Source organism: Orbicella franksi, chromosome 1, assembly GCF_964199315.1.
Source record: "Orbicella franksi chromosome 1, jaOrbFran1.1, whole genome shotgun sequence".
Taxonomy (NCBI): Eukaryota; Metazoa; Cnidaria; class Anthozoa; order Scleractinia; family Merulinidae; genus Orbicella; species Orbicella franksi.
In genome coordinates, this window is record NC_138145.1 from 42,782,345 (window position 1) to 42,802,549 (window position 20,205).

The window sequence follows — 20,205 nt, forward strand, 5'->3', positions numbered from 1 at the left end:
CCTGAGGTGCTGGGCTGGAAGTTGGGAAAACTACGTCTGAAATGTATAGTGTGGCTAAAGTAAGCACATGTCTGAAGTAAACGAAAATACACGAAACTGTGTTTGCAGTGTCATTATACCTCATAAGTACCCAGTAAAGGCAAAAGTTCTCTGCCTCAGTCTTGTCGCATAAGCTTGAGGCTTTTACCCTACAAGGCTAATTAATTAAAAATAGCTGTATATCTTTCCAATTAATAGTAGAACTTTACGTAAAGGTGTTTCATCTTGGATGATGCACCTTGAATCAAGTTGGACATTTTAATCTGCCTTCATCTTTCTTAGTTGTAACATTACTTGTTTAATTTTGGTTTATCATTACTTAGCTGATATTTTCTACCTTAGAGAAAAATTTTATTGGAGTTTTTCCTCCAACCTGACAGTAATTTGAGTAAGAAACAAGTTAAAATAGGACAGCTGGTTTTAACTCCAGTGCTATGTTTTCTGCATTAGCAGTATTTAGCAGTAAATCTAGAACTCATAAAGGTCATAGTCTGTTACAAACTCCTTGTGAAAAATATATATTAAACTTAGTTTAAATAAATTTCCTTTTGTAAACTTTTGAATGACCAATGCTCATGTCATTTAAATTTAACTCCCTTACATTGTGGATGATAAACACATCTGACTTGTTCTTCAATCTGAGTTCAACAAAATCGACACGATCACAGAAAATCCCTTACACTCTCTTGAGTATTTGGATCCATTTTCATTAAATCATTCACAACCCATACAAATTAAGCAATGAGACATGCAACTTGACAGTTCTACCACAGTGGGAATGGCAACAAAAAGCAAACACATCTCTAAACAGAAGGATTAATGATTAGCACAAAAGAGTTAATTCTAGAGTGCAGCATTCTGGGATTTCCTCAGGTGGAAAAGTATTGGCGCACAAAGTTTATCAAAGTGCGACATATAGCATGTACAAAATTTACCAAAGGATTCTGATAAGTAAGTTATGGGTTTAGGAAGGAATACATGGTTTTTACTTTGGTATTGTTGCTTATGCAGATGGTGTATCATCTTGCCTGTATCACTTTCTTCCTCTGCAACTTTCCGATTTGTGTTCATGTCATTTTTCTCCTTTTATGACGTATCAAACCAAATCAACTACTAACTGATGTGCAAGACAAATATGTCGCAATACCGAACCCTTGAAAAAAAAATGAAAATGTAAATAAAATTTCCTGGAGACGCATACTCCATTGAGTGAATACTTCAAATAATAAAAAATTTACCACATTGGGCCCAGATTCTTAAAAGAGGGAACCTTCATATTTTGCAAGGTGGTCTATTTCTGGTTCCTCAGTTAGGCCAAATTCTAGAACAACCCCCCTTACAACGGGACTGCACGTGCACTTCTACTGGACCATGTCGTGGCCACCCACTGTAAGCAAACTTTAAACGATGTAATTGTGGGTCTAAGGAGAATAATTACCAAGGCGGTGAATTTTCCATATTGGTTATCACCACTGTTAGATTGTTCGAGACTAAAAAAACTGTGGTTGAAACAACCACTAGTTATCAGTATTTCAAAGGATCTTTTAGGATTCACATTGGGCTTTGTTGAGGAGGTTTCTTGACAATCACCTTAACAGGTGTAGAATAACCAGTAAGGCATGGTCTACCTTACTTCCTGGCTGGATTAAATGACCCTCTTGTGGTCCGTGGTGGCAGACCCATTGTCCTTATATGAGGTGGCTGCACAATGGCTCCTGGAAACCTGGGACCTGCTGGACGGAACTGAGACTGCAATGCAACCGCATGAGCCCCGAAGGGAACAGCTGGATGTACCGCCATGGGTTGGGCTGCGACAACTTGATGGCGAGGGTAGGGGGCAGTGATGGTGTGACGGGAATGAGCTGAAGGAATGGGGACAGGTATTGGCATGGAAGGGGTGTGGGTAGCATACACCTGTTGCATAGTAGTGTACTGTGCACCTTGCCATTGACCAGGAGAGGGGTGGGGTTCAGGTTGAGACGGTCCAGAAGGCTTGCCTCGTCTGCTCATGCTATTGGCTGCTCTCGGGGTACGCCCACTTAGATTGGTTTGGTCAGCATCCCACAGCTTACAGAGGTCTTCACCAATTTTAGGTTCTAACTCCTAGAATTGAACATACCTGACAGTCAGGAATCTTAAGTGCACAACATAACAAGGTTATAATTATAGGGCTCTTGTCAATGCTCTCCTAATAACTTTGACATGGAAAGTGATTTAAAATTCCCCCTATACTATACAATTTGTCACATTTCTTAGAGTGTTACAGCTGTAACTGAACAGCCCTCACAATGACATGGACACACTGGGTGGGGGCTGTACTGTCACTTGTAAAAGTCTCAATTATCTGAACTCCTCCACTTCCAAGCCAAATGATGAGACTGTCACTGAAAAGACAATCTTTGTATACTGTGTAATGTGAAGCAATTAATACACCTATATGTGCACTGTTGTATATCAATTCATATTTTGGTTTGCCACTGTTCTTTTAACACTTTTTTTCACAAGTTTTACACATTTTTACTGCTCCAAACTTAAACTTCAAGACATGAAAACCAGACGTGTCATTAGAAGTTTGTGTTTGACCACTATTTGACTGACCTGTCCATCACGACTGATCTGCACCTTCTTGTGATCATTCCATGGGTTTACAAGATGATGAGCTTGTTGGAATGGAATACTGGCTCTATGGAATAAGGGAGAGAGAGGAATGCATCTTATACATGTGTGTTACTTTACATGTACATATTCTTTGAGACATTGACAGAGGAAAGCTGTAAAATAGGGTAGAAATTGCATTCTCCAATGGCTCAAACAGTTTAATATGGAGTTTAATAAAGGGACAGTGTCCCAGTTGATTATTGAAATTATCTTTCCTATTCATTCTCCATGCTATATTGAAAAATATACAAAGAAATTGCGTACAAATATCTACAGATAAAACTTGAATACTTATTCCTCTTTCCTTCCTAGAAAAGTGACTTCTCAGCATTATTGATTTGAGCATTTATTACCCTGTTATATTAGTATAGATCATTGTTTATGCTTTGCCTCTTAAAGAAAGTTTGAAAATCAGAAATAAATCATGATCATACTTTTTTATCCATTCCACACTAAAAACACCACTCAGTGAACTTGAACCAAACTCAGGAGATTTGTCCTTGCCAATGGGTGACGTCATCTGTGCGTAGCCTGTTGCAAAGGGACCGTAAATGATGACAAGTTGTCAGTATTGTATTCTGTTGCAGAGCACAATCATTATTACAATACAAAAGTTTGTCAAATTATCACCTTGAAAGTGGCCACTTCCTTGCACAGAAAAGACAAGAATGACGTGCTTGGTTTCCTGAAAACAATTTAGTAATGTGACTAAATTACTCAGATGCTTGTCCTTTTTCAGAGTTTGAGAAACCTGTGGCAGAATGGTACCAGGAGACACCTCATCCCACCCCTGTTGTGTCTTTCACGCAACAGCCATTATTAGACCATCACTCAACTCTGAAGAAGCATTCCATTATGACCCACATGACAGATCCAGCTCCCCCCTCCCCTTTCCACTCCAAAGGGCATCCATAAACAAGACCACCTAGCAATAGAAACACTAGCCAGGTATAACAGCACCAAAAATGGGCAAAAATCACAAAACAGGGCATTTTCATTCATGAATCTGACTATATAACTTTAACCAACGAGTATATAAGTGACATGCATCCCTACCTTAAATGCTCTGTTAAGCTTCTTTTCATTGGCCAATGTTGTTGCCCAAATGCCCTTTAAAGAAAAGCAACATGCATATGACAGTCTTAATTGGGAAGAGTTAAAATCCAACCAGACATACTTCTTTGAAAGATAGATAAATTCATGGTTACCTTGGCCATTGATATGTCCAAATTTCTTTGATTGTTACACTTCATGATAAAGTAACGAGCTGAAAATACAAGCAGAGTCCAAGTGCCCCTGATTAATTTTTGGTTGCATGTTGTAACTTGCATACATGGATCACAAAATGTTTACAGAGAATCTATCGTACATCACATGAGATAAAATAACATTAGCAGGAGTAAATTCTGTCATTTGATTTTAAAAAAGCTTCAAACTCGTCGACACTACGACTTAATCCAAAGAGAAATTAGCACTTGGTGCTGTCAATCAATGAGTGAACTTAATTGTGAAAAATCAGTGAGTGTTTCTCAGAATTGTGGGTTTGCGGGCAAGCATTCCTTTGCTTGCTCTACGTCCACCAACTCCATTGATCTTTTGCTCTCGCCCCAATTTCTTTCATAATCGAACTTGCTTGTTTGCCCACTTCTACAGAACACATGCTACACAGGTTATTGCAGCAATGACTTTGGTGATGTTCTTTTTTATTTTCACAAGTTATACACATAACTTAACAAATGAAAATACTGTACTAACCTTCACCTAATTTCTCTGACTGTGGAGCTGGCCTTGACAACCAACTGTCACCCGCCACTTTGCTCCCATTCTGTTTAATGGGTCAAAGAAAAACAGTTTTCTAATTCACTGTCTATAACGAATATCACACGAGCAAAATGCGAAGTTTACTCATTTCATCAACATTTATAATTCAACCTTTCATATCAGATACAAAATTATAAGAAAGAAATGCAACAAAATGATAGATAAAACAAAAAAGGCGAGTACAGCCTGAAATGGCTTTAAGTTCCGACCAGGTGATGGATGACCTTGTTAATTAAGCCATCAATAATAATACTAATTGTCTGAAGTACTAACAAATTCTCACAGCTAAAATTAAGAGAAATGTATGACATCCGGTAAAGAGAATTTACAGACTTCCTTTTTCATGTATTTGATAAGTATCAAAAAATAATACATGTACAGCACCAACTTTTCTATCACCATACCGAGACTTACACCAGTGGAAAAAAAAAATCATTTAATGTGCTTCTGAAGTTTCAGAGTCATATTATTTGAAACTCCGTACTGTAATTCTTAAGGGAATGTTGGTGAGGCTCTTAAAACTAATGCCAGATTTCATATTCAGCCCTGTCAGCAATACCAGATGTATTATTTATTAACTGACTTACTTGAGGGGATGATGGTATTTCACTTTTCATGCGAGGACTTGACCCTGAATAAGTACACCATTAAGTATAAATAAATCAAATGAAGCAACTCTTTGTACTTATGTACTATGATATTGCAATCAGCATTTCACTTGAACTTGCAGGATCAATGCAAAATGTCAGGAAGATGCAATGCTTACAAACGAACTGGCACGCAAACTTATAGTTGCTTACCAGAGGGGTCTCTAGGATGTTCCCGAGAAGGAGAAAACTGTTCTACTTGGCGGGGCCTACAACAGGAAGACATAATATAATGCTATTAATGACATGTCTAGGGAGTGTTCTCTTTAGAAACCATGTAAGTAAAGCCTCTAATTTCTTACTGGCTCAAGCTCTCAGTACCTAACTCTTGTTTCTGTAGGAGTATTGCTACTCGCCAGCATTCAAAAATGGCCAACAATTTGCTGGTAGTTAATATCTAACTTCTGGGTGGAGAGAGGCACTGTGAGAGTAAAGTGTCTTGTCCAAGAACGTACCACAAGTACCCACCGAGCCTTGGATGTGGACTGCTAAATCTTGAGTCCAGTGCACGTACCATTAGGCCCCCACATCTCCCATGTACAGTAACGGTAACGGTAACGGTAACGGTAACGGTAACGGTAACGGTAGCGGTAGCGGTAGCGGTAGCGGTAACGGTAGCGGTAACGGTAACGGTAACGGTAAGCACTAAATATCATTATGTGCAAGCTTTTACACATTTCAGTGATCAACTCACCCTCTGACTACAATAAAAGTATCAAGACCAGACCCTGAAAGCAATCTAGATTGTGTAGTACAACCTACTGGGGTTTCCAAAGGACACAAAGGGCAAAGAAATGAGTGTCTGAATTGTAGAGGTATAGACAATATGAATTCTCATGTCAGTTTGCTGTCCATAATAATTTCATTATGTAACTGTCTCTGAAGAGAGGTTTGACTGTAATGTTATATAGCTCCATATATTACAGTCCACTGGAAAAATACATAGTTCCTTGACAACAGTACATAAGTCATGAAGCACATCATACCATACCTTTCAATCCTAGATCGCCTGTCAGGTCCACTTTCAATTTCTGCAAGGGTAACAAAATTTCAACTTTGATTTGTTTTAAAATTGAACTATTGAACAAACAGCGATTTACTGGCAAATGATTTGTTCTTGGGAGATGTCATGGAATAACGGTTAGTGCACTTGACTTATTATTGACCAGTCTAAGTTCAAACCCTGGCCGGCATCACTGAAATTAGTTCTGACAGTGTGGGCCAACTTAAACATGGCAGTTGTTGACTTAAACTCTTTTCCTTTGCAAAGCAAATATGAACCACCAATGGAGATGATGGAAAATGTATAGAAACAGTAACAAGAATTTTGATATCTATAAGAAGAAAGTCACAATACCTGGCCTTGTTCTCCTTTGGCGTGGATACAATGAAGGATTCATGACTTGTTCCTCAGCTGTTAAAACTGCTGACACTGCACGGACAACCATCTATAAGAAACATATAAAACTCCCACGCTGTAGATGGTAAGACAAACCAAACAGTAAAATATTGCACAGATATTTAGATAGCCTGGCACAACAGTTTACAAGACCATAGACTAAGAAAGGATTTTTTAAAGTTTTTGAAACTAACTTTCATGATAGCATCAGGTTATGAAACATCTCATATCGACAATTTTCTATAGACTGTCCTGAAGCAAAGTGTCTACCATTTAAACAGCACATGAAACACACAGTATAACCAAAATTTAAATTATTGAAATCAATACTAATGATTAGTGATCACATATAAAAACAATGTACTGGGGAGGGGGGGGGGGGTAATATCATGCTTTAAATATAGTGTAATATGTCACTAAGTATTTTTTGCACAGTGTGGGATACTTGCCAGGAAAATCTTTTGCTTGATGGATCAAGATTGCATAATAGATCTAAAATAAAGACCCGTTTTTAAACCCACTGACACATGCAAAGCGTCTAAAGGCGTGGGATCCAAACTGATTTCATTGTCTTTACCTCATCCACTTGGGACCATGGTCTGGAAGGAGATCGAATCCTTCTAATAAACAGTGCCTGTAACTTGTGATGCAGATATGCCACATGGTTTACAACCTGCAGTGGACAAAACACAGTTAGGAAACATCAAGAATTTATCAAATGCCTCATATATTTATCAACAAATAATTAAATCAACTTGGGTGCTGAATGAGAACTGAATGGCCGTTTTTATACTAAAGATGCATTATCCATATGGACGAACTTCAGCAAACATTTGTAGTTCGTCTGCTTATGTGTCTCTAGTATAACGACGGGCACAAGATGTATTATCCGTCTAGATGAACTATCACTCCTAGTTTGTCGTTCAAGACGAATTTAGAAGTATAGTTCGTCTAGACACATAATACGTCTTGTGCCCGTCTTTATGATTGAGACACATAACCAGACGAACTACAAATGTTTGTCGAAGTTCGTCCAGACAGATAATGCGTCTTTAGTATAAAAACGGTGAAGACGTATTATCCTCCTGGACGGATAATGCATCCCCTAGTATAAGAATGGCCAATGACTCAACCATATGCAAATGCATGTTACAGAATTGTTGTTTTCTCTTTTTTTTCACTTATTCCCCCATCATAATGTAATAGTTATCCTTACAGTGCTAATGCTCTTGCTTGCTGAGATCAGATCTTATGAGAAAAGTACGATGGAAGCAGTCTAAATAGCCATGGAAGGGGGAGAGGGTTAACTAACTCCAGGTGAGGGGGGTCATTAAAAAAGAGAAGCAGAGATTCAATAAGCCATAATAACCTCTTGGTTTCCTGAGAGTGAAATCCAGTCATCCACCTTGAAAACAGCACCATTGCTTTCTTTTTTCTCTCCTGTTGCTTCCTCAGTGTCACTATCGCTGCTCTCACTCTCTCGTCCCAGGCCTTCTCCAGGATATCTCTCACTGTCACGGGTTACAGAGGGGTCCTGGGTAACATGTTCAGAGGAGAGACTGGGCCCAGTGAAGAGTGCCACTGTTACAGGAGACACTAGTGTACAGCATTTGACTGTGACCGTTGTGTACAGCCTGTTGAAAGGGTGATCATCATTGTATCAATCTTTAATACAAGGTGCGATATTTAGGGACAACATAAAATTGAAGAGAAAATGGTTAATATGCGATCATTCTTGAAGTAAACAGAAAAAAAATAAATGGAAAAGTTAATCTGAAGTGGATGAAATATGAACCCAAGTCTTTTAACCCTAGAGTTGCACTGTGATCAGTTTTCATGTTTCTTTGTGCAGAAACCTCCATTTGGTGACCAGTTGCTGAGTAACACAATCATTAGTTATACATAATCTCTTCCATGATGTTTCACAACACTAACAACACTGCTGGTCTACCAGAGAAACACACCTTGCCATTTCTTCATAAATCAGCCAATCAGATGGCAGTTTGGTGATAGCTTTGGCCAGAGCACCAGTCATGGAATCCCCTTGTGTTGGGGACTGGTACAAGATGGAAGAGTTGTGAAATCGCACTTTAGTCTCTTTCCTGTGAAAGGAGTGAAAAAATATTAAACCACAGATCTATAAACCCTCTTTTCAAGGTAGAACAAGAAAAGTAAGAGTGATCTGCAAACTTTCGATTCATCCTGTTACATGTACATAACTACTACAAACATGCTCAATGGGATGATTTTTCTGTCATTGACACAGGTATACTCAGAAAATAAAGAATGCAAGTTCTCCAGAGAGGAGGGAACCTTTGGTATTCTACTGAAGTTACAAGTCCAGATGCTCTACCACTGAGCTTCAAGAGGCTTGTGGCAGTTATGGTAGTTATTCTAGGCTGGAGTGGACTGTCAATCAGTGGCAAACTTGCAATCATAATAAATGAGATGGTCGATTTTCTTTTCAGTTACATGAAAAAAAAATGTTTGACTCATAATATTGTTGTTTCAGAGCAAAGACAAGTGGACATTGGACACACATTAAAAATATTTTGAATCAAAATCAGAATTTAGCAAAGAGTCTAGAGCATGTGAAATGCTTAAGTGTGATCTTTCAACAATGCTGTTCTAGATCTCCAAGACATCTTTGAAAGAAGTTCAGTGCCCCTAACAGAGAACAAACACCTAAGGAATGCATATCTAAGTCATTACTGATTTCATTAATTGGATGGGAAATGCCTCATCATGATTCTTACTGTGTTGTGAGTTTTTTGGTGCTTCTATCCACACGAGCCACTTGAGGATATGTTCCAGCACAAAGAGCTGCCTGTCATCAAATAAATATTTATTAATCACTTAATAAGCGTATTCATAAAGGATAATTAAAGTAATTAGTTTCTTTATATAGTAATCACTATTATTGGCCTGTTTGGCTTGAAAAACCTACTCTTTCACATTCTTCTTCTTTATCAATAAGTATAAATGTGTATCAGCATTTTGTTGTGGGTCACTTTAAAAAAGGCTGGTTAGCATGCAACAGACTAACATTCCATCCAGTGGGAAACAATACCCTACAAATGATTTCATACCAATGAATTCCCTTTGTTTTTCATTTTGTACAGAACATATTCTGCTGTATTTTGTTGCTATAGCTGAACACAGACAACCGTCACTACAGTTGACACGAGACTTAAAGAATTGGATAATAATGAGGAAATCAGAGGTGAAGTCATTTGAACAAATCATTAGAAATGAACTTTTGTTGAGCTATACCTTGACAACAGCCCAGTTACTTGAGTTTGAATTCAAGTCTCTGATGTCTCCTGCACCCCGAGGCCGTATAAAACCTGCAACTTTTAACTGGCCAAGAATCTGCGACCTAAGGTATAAAGAAGAAAAAAATGACGTTGAACAATAACAAATGTTAACCACACATTCAAAGAGCTGTGTAAAATGATACGATACGTAAATTTTAGTTGCTTGAATGTTACAAATATGACAAGTGTACTGAGGGAATCTAATGGTGGCAAATACTGGTCAAATATAAAATGCCTGGGCTGATCAAGAATAAGACAGAGGGAAATCACAATAAAAAGCATCCCCCTACTCCCAGCCCTATAAAGCTGTTTTAAGTTCTCAATTATCTATGGACGGCTTGAAATTTCCACCTCATGTCTCAAAGGAAAGAGTCTAGAGCATTCAAATATCATAATAGTATCAAAGGTGAAGAGGAAAGTTGATGGTGTTATGTGTCATAAAACATGCGTATATATGAGGCGTTGGAAGGTGCAGGGTGAATTGTCAGCTTGCAGGGTTGCTTAGAAATGCTCTTAGACTGTGTTTTTATGGAGTCACAGTCAGGAGAAGAGGTGCTGGCTTATTATGAATTCCTCTTTATAAGACCAAGACAGAGCCCCAGAATGGCAGAGGTTTGCCTGACAGGTTATATAAATGCCCAAGGAATTTTTTGTCCTGTTCTGGACACAATCACCTACACATGTATGGCTCCTATTTTTGTGTTGTTGTTGTTCTTTTTGCTTCCCAAATATTCAGTTCCTTTGTGAAACTCCAACGAAACAACATAATTATTCTAAATGTTAAAGTTGATGTTAAAGGTTAGCTGAAAACCTGCTGTTTTAAAACCCTATCAGCAGTGCGCACAAAATGGCTGGAATTCAGGCCTGAATAAATGTTAGAACTTACAAGAATTTCCAGATTGATGTAACCAGATGACTACAAACATATAGAAAGCCCTGTCAAGATCTGCTTACTGAAAATTATATCTATATAGCTTTTTACCTCATTCCTGCCATCATTTCTAATGTGGCTTGAGACAAATAATTCCTGCGGCAGAAGTTTTTGTCAGAACCTTCAGATCTTGCTCGTTGCCAGCCCTGTAAACAAGACAAGATGATTTGTCACGCCAGATTGGCCGGGTCAGAGTAATCTTGAGAAAGAATAGCTTGTGGGCATTCAGATGACTCAGCCCTACAAACATTTGACGTTGCTAGACAGCCTTTTCTCTTGCAGTTGAGGCCCAAGATGTGATCTTACCTGAAGGGTACACAAAAACTGAATGTGGTTGATGAATAAGTTTGTGGTAACTTGAGTGGTAATCATCTGTTGATCAGATGATTCTTCCGTTTTTGTAGAGAAGTCCATGTAAATGATTGGTCTGCCAATTATCAATTTAAGGCATTATTTCTGTTGTTCAAAACATTAAATGACTGTATGCATACTAACAGTGACTCATTTTCCATGCATAGGTGGTAACACAGACTCACCCTAAACACTTGAACAAATATCAAGTGATCACTGAATGGATCCAAAGTAAATCTTTTCCTGGCTGCAGCTGCAGCACGCTTCTCTGATGGGTACATGGGTAGGATGACTGCAAAAGTATACAAGGTATATTTAAGACAAGTCCAGAGTTCTACCCAATTGTCTGTATCAATTATACAAGTTTCACTTAATACACACTTGCTTTTGGCATCTCCATGAACAAGTGAACTGTTCATGACAAACATCTGTTATACACTGAGGGGTAGCTAAATACATAAGATCTGATCCCTGCAGGGCAAAATGAACTGTGCAGACAGTAGAGGTAGACATCATATTTGCTTTGGTATCTAAAGGAAGAACTGAACTGTAGAAGGTATTGCATACTGCTAGTGGTAATTTAGACATTTGAGTTACAGTTATTGTTGTAGATATCCCTTATTCTGATTTGATATCTTTTAGTCCCAAGATGCCTAGTCTCATGCACATCAATGCTTTTATTAACTTTGGAAGTCGCTGGCTGCCTTGGTGCAGGAGCCATTACTGAACGACAGGAGTCAGTGTAGAGTCAATTCTTGAAAGCTGCTGATTCACAACAGAATAGCCACTGGAGCTCCAGAAGGTGATAGATCTTATTGAAAGAAACGACACATCAATTTAGTTTTTACTTACAAGGATCTCTGTACGCCAGAGCACAAGCTATGGTTACCACAGGATCCAAACATTTGAGAACAACTGAATACAAAATCATCTTCCCCAGTTGTGGACTTAGTGGAAGGTCTGCAAGATGACGACCTGTGGGGGCATTCCAACATACTATCAGACAATACTCCGTTTATTTATCTCTATGCACGCATTGCAGATCTATGATGTTAGATGATACTGCTTTGCACAAATTGTGGATCTATGACAAATTGTGGATCTGTAGCAGCATGTTTCTTGCAGTCGTGCAAGTGCCAGCAGACAACAAGGTATTCAAGTACAAAATGAAAAAAAAGGAAGAGCATATAGAAAATCTGCCATCAGAAAACAATAATTATTTTATCGAAAGTTTAGTGCCTTTTGTAGTTGGATATTTGAACTTATATACCATGCACACTGGAAAAATACTACAAGTTGCATGTACATCACTGGAATTTTGGGAAAATTTACATCAATTAATGTTTGATTCAAAGTTTAAATTATATGAAGTGAATGAATCTTTTTTGGGGACATGTACCTTTCAGTGGTAAATAGGTTTGCCATTGCAGATAAATTGACCACTACCACTGAAAGGAAATAAATTATATACACAACATATTGGTTATCTCATGTTTGTCATTGCCTGATGCCACAACATCAATTAAGGCTACAAGTATGACACTTGCATACAAGTATGTTTTTCATCCTGTGTAATGTTATCATGAAAAGTTATGAATCAATGTATTTACCAAGATCTGTCAGATCCTCCCACTGATCCAAAGCATCTATAGTCTTAAACAGCAAACAAATGTGAAAGAAAACATCAGCAACATGTACTGGATGGATAAATGATATTGATTGTATAAGACCACCCACAATTACATTACCCAATGGCATTAAAGTGTTAAAACAAGAAAACTGATCACAAGTTTATTGTTTCTGTAGTGTGCAGCTCTCTAGGATAACTTGAGAAATATTTTTTGCCAACAGCAGAGGCTTTTTCTCTCATTTGTTTTGCATAGGTTGCCTTGGTTGAGGTAGTTACATTATAAAAGTAACACTAAAATCAAATTCCATTTTAACTCAGATTTCATGTAATAGTCACCATTTATTATATAAGCACCAGTGAAATACACCAGGATTTTTCCTTTTACTAAAAAATCATATCTCCATCATGTGCAGTGAAGATACTATTTTTATCTTTCACACTGTGAAGATATCATTCCTTTTTGACAAAATTTTTCTTTTGTCCCTTTAACTACACTTAAATTTGTTGATGTATGATTGAAACATCTTCGGATCTTCTTCAGTTGTCTTCAGCAATCTTTGGTAATCTTTGGTAATCTTCGGAAAATGTTTGGAAAATGTTTGAAAGTGTTCGTCTGGCCTACGGAACAATTTTGGAAAATCTTCGGAAAGTGGTTGGAAATCTTCAAAAAATCGTCAAAAACATTGTCATTAGTTTGTTTATATAATAAACAGAATATTACATGCCTGCTTGTGGATACGAATTTTATCTCCTCGTGTTCAACTCAATACATGCATCTCGCGAGTCAATGCAGCAAATGAGTGAGATATCAAGTTGAACACTGGAAGATAAAATTCGTATCCACAAGCAGGCATGTATTTTGTCCATCCATCCCCTCCACAGTCCCTGTGAGCTGCTGCAGAATTTAGAAAACTTTGCCATAATATGGATATTATCTTTGCACCCTATGGTGGCCAAAGAAACAATCATCACATTTAAATGTGAAAAAAGCCTTAAATTGTCTGAACAGACCTTCAGCAGGGCAACAGCATTGCGGAGCACCAAAAATGGTGGTGGTTCAGCAGCTTTTGACAGGAAATCAGCTATTGAGGTGTTAGGTGATGCCAGGAGTTTTGTATGAAGACAAAGTTCCTGCACAACAAAAACCAAATAACACTTGCTCAGTGATGCCATTGTTCTCCATGCAGTTGGCAGCCATTTGTAAAGACGATTTGATAAACAAATTTGAGCACATAAATGCCGTATTAATGCTACTTTGCAATGATGTTGAGTTATTACTGTATCAATAAGAAATTCGATGAAGGAACAAAGTTAAAGAACTTCAACCATTACCAAACGTTTCATACCTAACAGGGCCAACACAGAAACTTGGAAGTATAACATCATGCATTTCAAGTGACTTGTGATACAATATTTATTGCATATTTGCTAACTCAGCTAATCACCTAACAGTAATGCATCTTATGCTACCATCCACTTCTTGTATTTACTACAGAAATGTCTCAGAAAACAAGAAATTAAATTTAATGCTGTTAAAAGGTCCGTGGGTTGTGATTGGTAACAGTGAAAGCCATTGTGAATGTTAGCATTTTTTCAGTTCATTATTGGCTTTCATAATTATGATGATCAAAGTGCAAAATACTGTCACTAGCTGAACTTGATTACCAGAAGGAACAATACAATTTCAGGTTTCAAGAGCCACAAGTTTCCCTTTGCAGAAAGGCATCCATTTAAATTCATTATTGCATTGCATGTATAACAAGATTATTCTTAAACATTTTTACCTGCAGTGGTGTTCTCAGCAATTCTGGAATTTGATATTCCAATAAACTATCATAGCGAACACGGCTAAATAAATGGAAACAAATGCCAGGGGAGCATCTTCCAGCCCTTGGAAAATAAACAATAGCAGCAATGGTAAACTCAAAATTATAGTTGATTCACAGCTGGTATCAATTACAAGTTGCCTCATGTTACAGTAGAACTCCAACGTTTGAGCACACTCTTCAAAATTGAAAATTTAATAAAACCTCCGATATTGTGCACAAGTGTACGAATGTAAGTACACCATGCATGTAGTAGTGCATGCACGAATACAATGTTTAATTGTGTTTTGACACACTATAGCAGATTTTCAATAGTCTCCCTTTATTAATTTTGAAGAGTAACCTTTACATGCAATGTAACCATATGTAGCAGATGATTCACCTGATTTCTTTAAAACATGGTAAGACTGTTATGCAGGTGCAATAATATTACTCAAACCCAGAACATGCCTGGTATGCATGTATCACAAGAATAGAAATAAGAAATTCATATACGATGAAATGTGAAGTCTGCAAATGCAAAGTAGATCACCTTCCTTTCCTCTGAATTGCACTTGTTTTGGACACCCACACAGGCTGCAGTGTGGACACTGATGTCAAGGCATCAAAAGATTTCTTTAAGAAGCAAAGCCCTCAGTCAGTTATTCATATACTTTCCAACAAATTAATCATAGTACACCAATGAGACTGACAAAACATTGAGGAAAAGCAAAGGAGTGTGGCCCGGGGATTAGCAAAGGCCTGGAGTCTATGAGTTTGAAGTATGGGACCTATTTTACCTCCTTAAGAGGAATTGTACTAAACTGATAAGATTTTGTTTACGTTTAGATTTTTCAATATTTATTGTATACATGCCACACTGTAGGGGATGGGTGGGTTAGTGGCTTTTGTGATGACGTTCAGATTGAGAGAACTTGGATGAGTGAGGGCAGGGTTATTTGTTGGTTGCTAAGACCACAAAAAGCACTCTTACACTGTGGTGCATACACTGTAGGTGGCTCCAAGCAACCTGACAGAATGCCAGGTGTGGGAAGGCAGCCTGTGACACCAACAGGTCTACCTTGGAGGGATGACATGGTGAGACAGACGTGCAGCTGGTAGGGGGAGAAACACTTTTTGAGATCTGTGAAAAAGTTGTGTGGGGTAACACATAATAGCCCTGTCTTGCATATAAAATTGTATACTTGCTGCACATAACTTTAATTTTGTACCTCTTTCACTTTTCCACTGTCAATCACAAACACAACATCATCTATTGTTACACTTGTCTCTGCTATGTTGGTAGAGAGAATCTGTGCAGAAGAAGAGGTTTGTAAGCATTCACTTATCAAAAAAGTTAAAAAGCGATGGTACTGTGAAATATCTCAAATTAAGCTAAGAACTAGTCAAAAGATTTCCAAGGGTTTAAAAGAGTTTATTTAGGGTTATGGGTTATCTTTAGAAGATCTTAAGTTTATACATTGGGAAAAACATTTGGTCTCTACCTAGAAGGCTTTGGGGTACAACAAAAATGGGAAAAAGTAACTATCTTTACCCCAATGTTGAACATAAGGTTACAGGCATCAGAAAAATGAAAAAAAAAAAAAAATTAAAGAAGATGAATGGGATATAATTTAGGGTAACTTAAACTTACAATCTTTCTCATAGTATGATGTAGCTTTCTGAAAACCTTGGAAAAGAAAAGGAAAATAGTAAAACATCATACCAGCCTTGCAAGTAGAAATGAAAAGACTGCAATAATAAAAGAGTCACGTTTTCCAATCTACATTGTATGTAACAATATTTACCTTTCTCTGTTCTGATGGCTGCATAGAAGAGTGAAGAGTGAAGATCTGATACCTAATTTGGTATTAAAGAAATAGCCAACTCAGTATTTCTGTTTCAAACCTTTCATATGGAAATGAGATTTTTTTGCATGTTCATATCATCTTGCAAATCAAAGTCTCTTCTTTATGAAAGGTTGTACACCAGGGATTGTTTTGAATTAGAGGGAAATAGCAACTTGGTAATGGCTTATTGATATATTTAAATGACTAAAACATTCTAAGAACCACCAAAGATTGTCCATTGTGCCTAGAACATTTTGTATTGAATGATATAACAATGATGATATCTGAATACAATTCGATGAAGCAATACCTTCTTGAATTCCCAAATTCTCTATCAGCTGTCAAATGATCACGAAGAGTAATAATTTCATCATAGCCAGGAAGGAACACCAAAATAGCACCTGTGTATAAGATTGATTACTTAGCTTGTATGGTAAGATTGTTCCAGTGACTTGAAGAGATTAGTAACTGTTGTTGGTGACTAACATTTCAACAACCTGTGTGGAAGTCATCACGAGAAACAAATGAAAAGCGAACTTTGTCACTTAGCAGTTGATGGTGTTATAAATAAGTCTGGTCTGTTAAAACTGATGGGTCAGTTTAGCCATAATGGCATTGGCTCTAAGATAAGTGTAAAGTTTGTCAACAGTCATTTGTTGGTTCCAGTAAGTTTTGATCCATCTGTTGTTAGTCAAGTTAAGTTGATCTGTTTGAGGTCTGTCTGTCGGCTTTGTTTATGCCATGAATAGGTTGCTTGTAAGGTGCAGGTAGTAAGGGCTGTTCAAAAGTCTAACCTTCTTGCTGAGTATTGCAAATATATGTCAGCAAACTGATAATCAGATCACGATCAACCTGTGAAGAAATCGATATTAAGAGAGGATTCCTCATCTGTGGTGGAACAACAAATAAACCTACATGTAGTTTAATGATCTCAGTTTCCACAAGTCTCCTGCAGCTCAGTGGTAGAGCATCTGGACTACTGACCAGAAGGTCTTATGGTCAGCACTCATGCAGGGAAAAATCCTGAGGACTACCCCCCCCCCCCCCCGGGACTTGTCCCGCAAACAGTTCACACTAACGCTTGTGAGGGACCAGTTGCAGGAACTTGGCCCTTCTATAAGTATTGAAACCAGTTTGAATCCATGGAACAAGCTGCAGGGATCAAATTTGGTCTCTGTGACTAGATATTTGACAAAAATGGCACGTTCACACTAAGGAACTTGTCCCAACAACTTGTTGCGGGAAATAATCACAGGGCTTGTTCTTGGGTGCGTGCTGACCTTTAGGTTGGACTCCAATTTGGAGGCGTTGGATTTCTTTTTCTGAGTATCCCTGTGTCACTGACAGAAACACGATTTTCTCAATAACAAAATAATCCTCTTGAAAGTGCACTTACATGTAAATGAACATCAAAGACAACTTACCCTCTCATCATCAAACGTCTTGTGATATATGGAAAGCAACTCTTTGCTTTCTTCACTTAATTCGTTAGACTCCTTTTCTAAAGCTGTTTCATCAACATATGGCACTTTTGGTGATGACCTGAGGATTGTTGATATGGTTGATGGGGAAATCAATATTAACCAAGAATTATCATATTTTTCACCAGGGCCAGCCCACATGAACAAAAATCTTATACTGGACCTCTGCAACAATTGACGTGTTAATTGAATGCTGTACTTACAAGGTCGACTCAAGAAGTTCAACGACTTCAGTGTGTTCCCATTTCTTGGCCCAGTCTATTGCAGTCCTAAGAAAGGATAACACAGTCATATTGATCTGACTTCAAAACAAACAGGATGAGTGGGCAAGACACAACATAAAATAATGAAGATTTTTCTTTAGTTGGGCCTGCCATATTCCAGTGATATGTATTGGTGCAGGTTTTTTATTTGGTGCATTGGTAATAGTGCCAGCTTCCCAACCTGGCATCATAAACAGGTCAAGTTTGTTGTTGGTTCTCTTAATCTCGCCAACATAAATACGTTATTGAATTGTTGGAGAAAGAACAAATTGTAATTAAGTTCTTAAAATTTTTTCCAAGACCCAGCAATATCACAATTACTGGTACATGCATGTGCAACACAATACTTCTCTCAGTGCGCCTGTATAGTCATTTGTGACAAAACTAGACCACTTGCTTTAATAGGTTTCCACTTATGAAAATATGTCTTTTAAGTTTTGATTTTTGAAAGTCATGCCCATAACAGTGCCACTTTAAAGCACAGAGGGGAGGAATGGTTTTGTTACCAGCCATTCTTAGCTTCCTTGATGTGCGGATTTGCTCCTAAATTTAACAGCTGCTCCACAACACCAGAACAGCCTCGACCTGATGCTACCATCAGAGCAGTGGCCTGGGTCTCTGAGTGTTGATAATCCACTGTGGAAAGAAACAAATATTAATTTTGTCATACTTGTCTTCACCTGTATCTACAACCTCATAAACAGGCAATCTACTGTAGGTACTTTATAAGAATGATCTGAAATTCAGAAGTACAAACAAAATGATGATGTGATCACTGCAGTCGTAATCACAATAATTTTATTGCAAGTTAAGTCCAAATAAAAGTTTTCTAGGCCTGGAACTGGACAGATTCGAACCCATGGCCTCTGCATTAGTAAGTGCTGCAGTGCAGTGCACAACTGGGTTATGGAGACCCATGCATTGGGAGCAGGCCAATTCAATGACATTGGTTTGCTCACAATGTCTTCATAATTCGGTTGGTACTGCTCAGCACTCATGGGTTCAAATCCTGTTAAAGCTCTGAAATATTATTTCATGCTTAATTTGCAATTGCTTAAATTGTGATTACAACTGTGATACTGTAGTTTTAACCTCATTTCAAATCAAATACAGTTGAATATTGCTACCCCAGATTCAGCTTACTTGAAGTCCCCTCTAACCTGAACAAAAATCATTTTTCCCTCGGATATCCTTTTTCAGACATTTATTATCAACTATCATGAGACCAAGCCATCTCGACCAAGAAGATAATTTTTCTTAAGAGTTTAAAATGGTGGGAATCACCTGTGCGAAGAAAAACTGTTAAACTGGATACAACATTTTGTTAAAAATAGAAACTGTTAGCAACTCACCACTAATATTTTCATGCATAATCAAGTAAAGAATCTGAACAAATGACTCCTCATCACCCTAGCAAGAAACATAACAGGACATTCTTTGTAAAATGGATATATTTTGTGGAAAGAGGGTTAGCATGCAATACATACTAGATTAAGAGTCCTTTCCGATGATGAATAAAATGATTTACAGATATCTTCCATGTGTTGTTTTCTACTTACATTAAGCCAAGCCTCAGAAATGCTGTTATCCATTTCTTGCTTTAAATATTGATCCTCACTGTCACTTTCCTAGAAGATGGCAAGGCTAGATGTTAACATTAAACTTTGTACAGTCAACACAAAACTAACAAAAAGATCTGGCTTGCACTATACATAATAACAATAACAATAATAACTTTATTTAAGTGTCAAATGTATTTAGCACTGTTGTACTAATTGAGAACACTGTAAATAAACAAACAAATATTACAAATAGAACACAAATTGTGATGAATCCCAACTGGTGGGAGGCTGACCAGTTGGTTATTTACACAACACGGTCGAGGAGTTGAACTCGGGACTACTGCTCAAGAACAAATCCAGATAGCGGTAGGGAGGAGGATTTAAACCAGGGACCTCCAGATTTCAAATGCACCGCCCTAAACCACTCGGCCATGCCACTTCTCGCGCCTCT

At 37.8% G+C, this 20,205-nt stretch overlaps 1 protein-coding gene across 2 annotated transcripts in view; it reads right to left on the minus strand.

The window, feature by feature from the left end:
* Window positions 1–297: 297 nt before the first annotated feature.
* The window catches only part of LOC145480967 (3'-5' RNA helicase YTHDC2-like), a 29,945-nt gene continuing 10,037 nt past the window's right edge, over window positions 298–20,205 (minus strand). For both annotated transcript variants that reach the window (XM_081459320.1, XM_081459325.1), the window contains exons 12-44: window positions 19,752–19,820; window positions 19,545–19,602; window positions 18,699–18,828; window positions 18,133–18,198; window positions 17,873–17,990; window positions 17,243–17,300; window positions 16,759–16,849; window positions 16,407–16,458; window positions 16,253–16,288; window positions 15,831–15,911; window positions 15,152–15,234; window positions 14,578–14,683; window positions 13,805–13,924; window positions 12,774–12,816; window positions 12,016–12,138; window positions 11,349–11,455; window positions 10,864–10,958; window positions 9,838–9,943; window positions 9,321–9,391; window positions 8,529–8,666; window positions 7,934–8,198; window positions 7,142–7,237; window positions 6,523–6,613; window positions 6,157–6,196; window positions 5,319–5,374; window positions 5,106–5,149; window positions 4,453–4,522; window positions 3,906–3,964; window positions 3,754–3,807; window positions 3,328–3,382; window positions 3,132–3,228; window positions 2,638–2,722; window positions 298–2,142 (exon numbers count right to left, since the gene is read on the minus strand). In XM_081459320.1, the coding sequence (XP_081315446.1) occupies window positions 1,669–2,142; window positions 2,638–2,722; window positions 3,132–3,228; window positions 3,328–3,382; window positions 3,754–3,807; window positions 3,906–3,964; window positions 4,453–4,522; window positions 5,106–5,149; window positions 5,319–5,374; window positions 6,157–6,196; window positions 6,523–6,613; window positions 7,142–7,237; window positions 7,934–8,198; window positions 8,529–8,666; window positions 9,321–9,391; window positions 9,838–9,943; window positions 10,864–10,958; window positions 11,349–11,455; window positions 12,016–12,138; window positions 12,774–12,816; window positions 13,805–13,924; window positions 14,578–14,683; window positions 15,152–15,234; window positions 15,831–15,911; window positions 16,253–16,288; window positions 16,407–16,458; window positions 16,759–16,849; window positions 17,243–17,300; window positions 17,873–17,990; window positions 18,133–18,198; window positions 18,699–18,828; window positions 19,545–19,602; window positions 19,752–19,820 (3,237 nt within the window). In that variant the 3' untranslated portion in view covers window positions 298–1,668. The remainder of the gene's footprint in view (window positions 2,143–2,637; window positions 2,723–3,131; window positions 3,229–3,327; window positions 3,383–3,753; window positions 3,808–3,905; window positions 3,965–4,452; window positions 4,523–5,105; window positions 5,150–5,318; window positions 5,375–6,156; window positions 6,197–6,522; window positions 6,614–7,141; window positions 7,238–7,933; window positions 8,199–8,528; window positions 8,667–9,320; window positions 9,392–9,837; window positions 9,944–10,863; window positions 10,959–11,348; window positions 11,456–12,015; window positions 12,139–12,773; window positions 12,817–13,804; window positions 13,925–14,577; window positions 14,684–15,151; window positions 15,235–15,830; window positions 15,912–16,252; window positions 16,289–16,406; window positions 16,459–16,758; window positions 16,850–17,242; window positions 17,301–17,872; window positions 17,991–18,132; window positions 18,199–18,698; window positions 18,829–19,544; window positions 19,603–19,751; window positions 19,821–20,205) is intronic.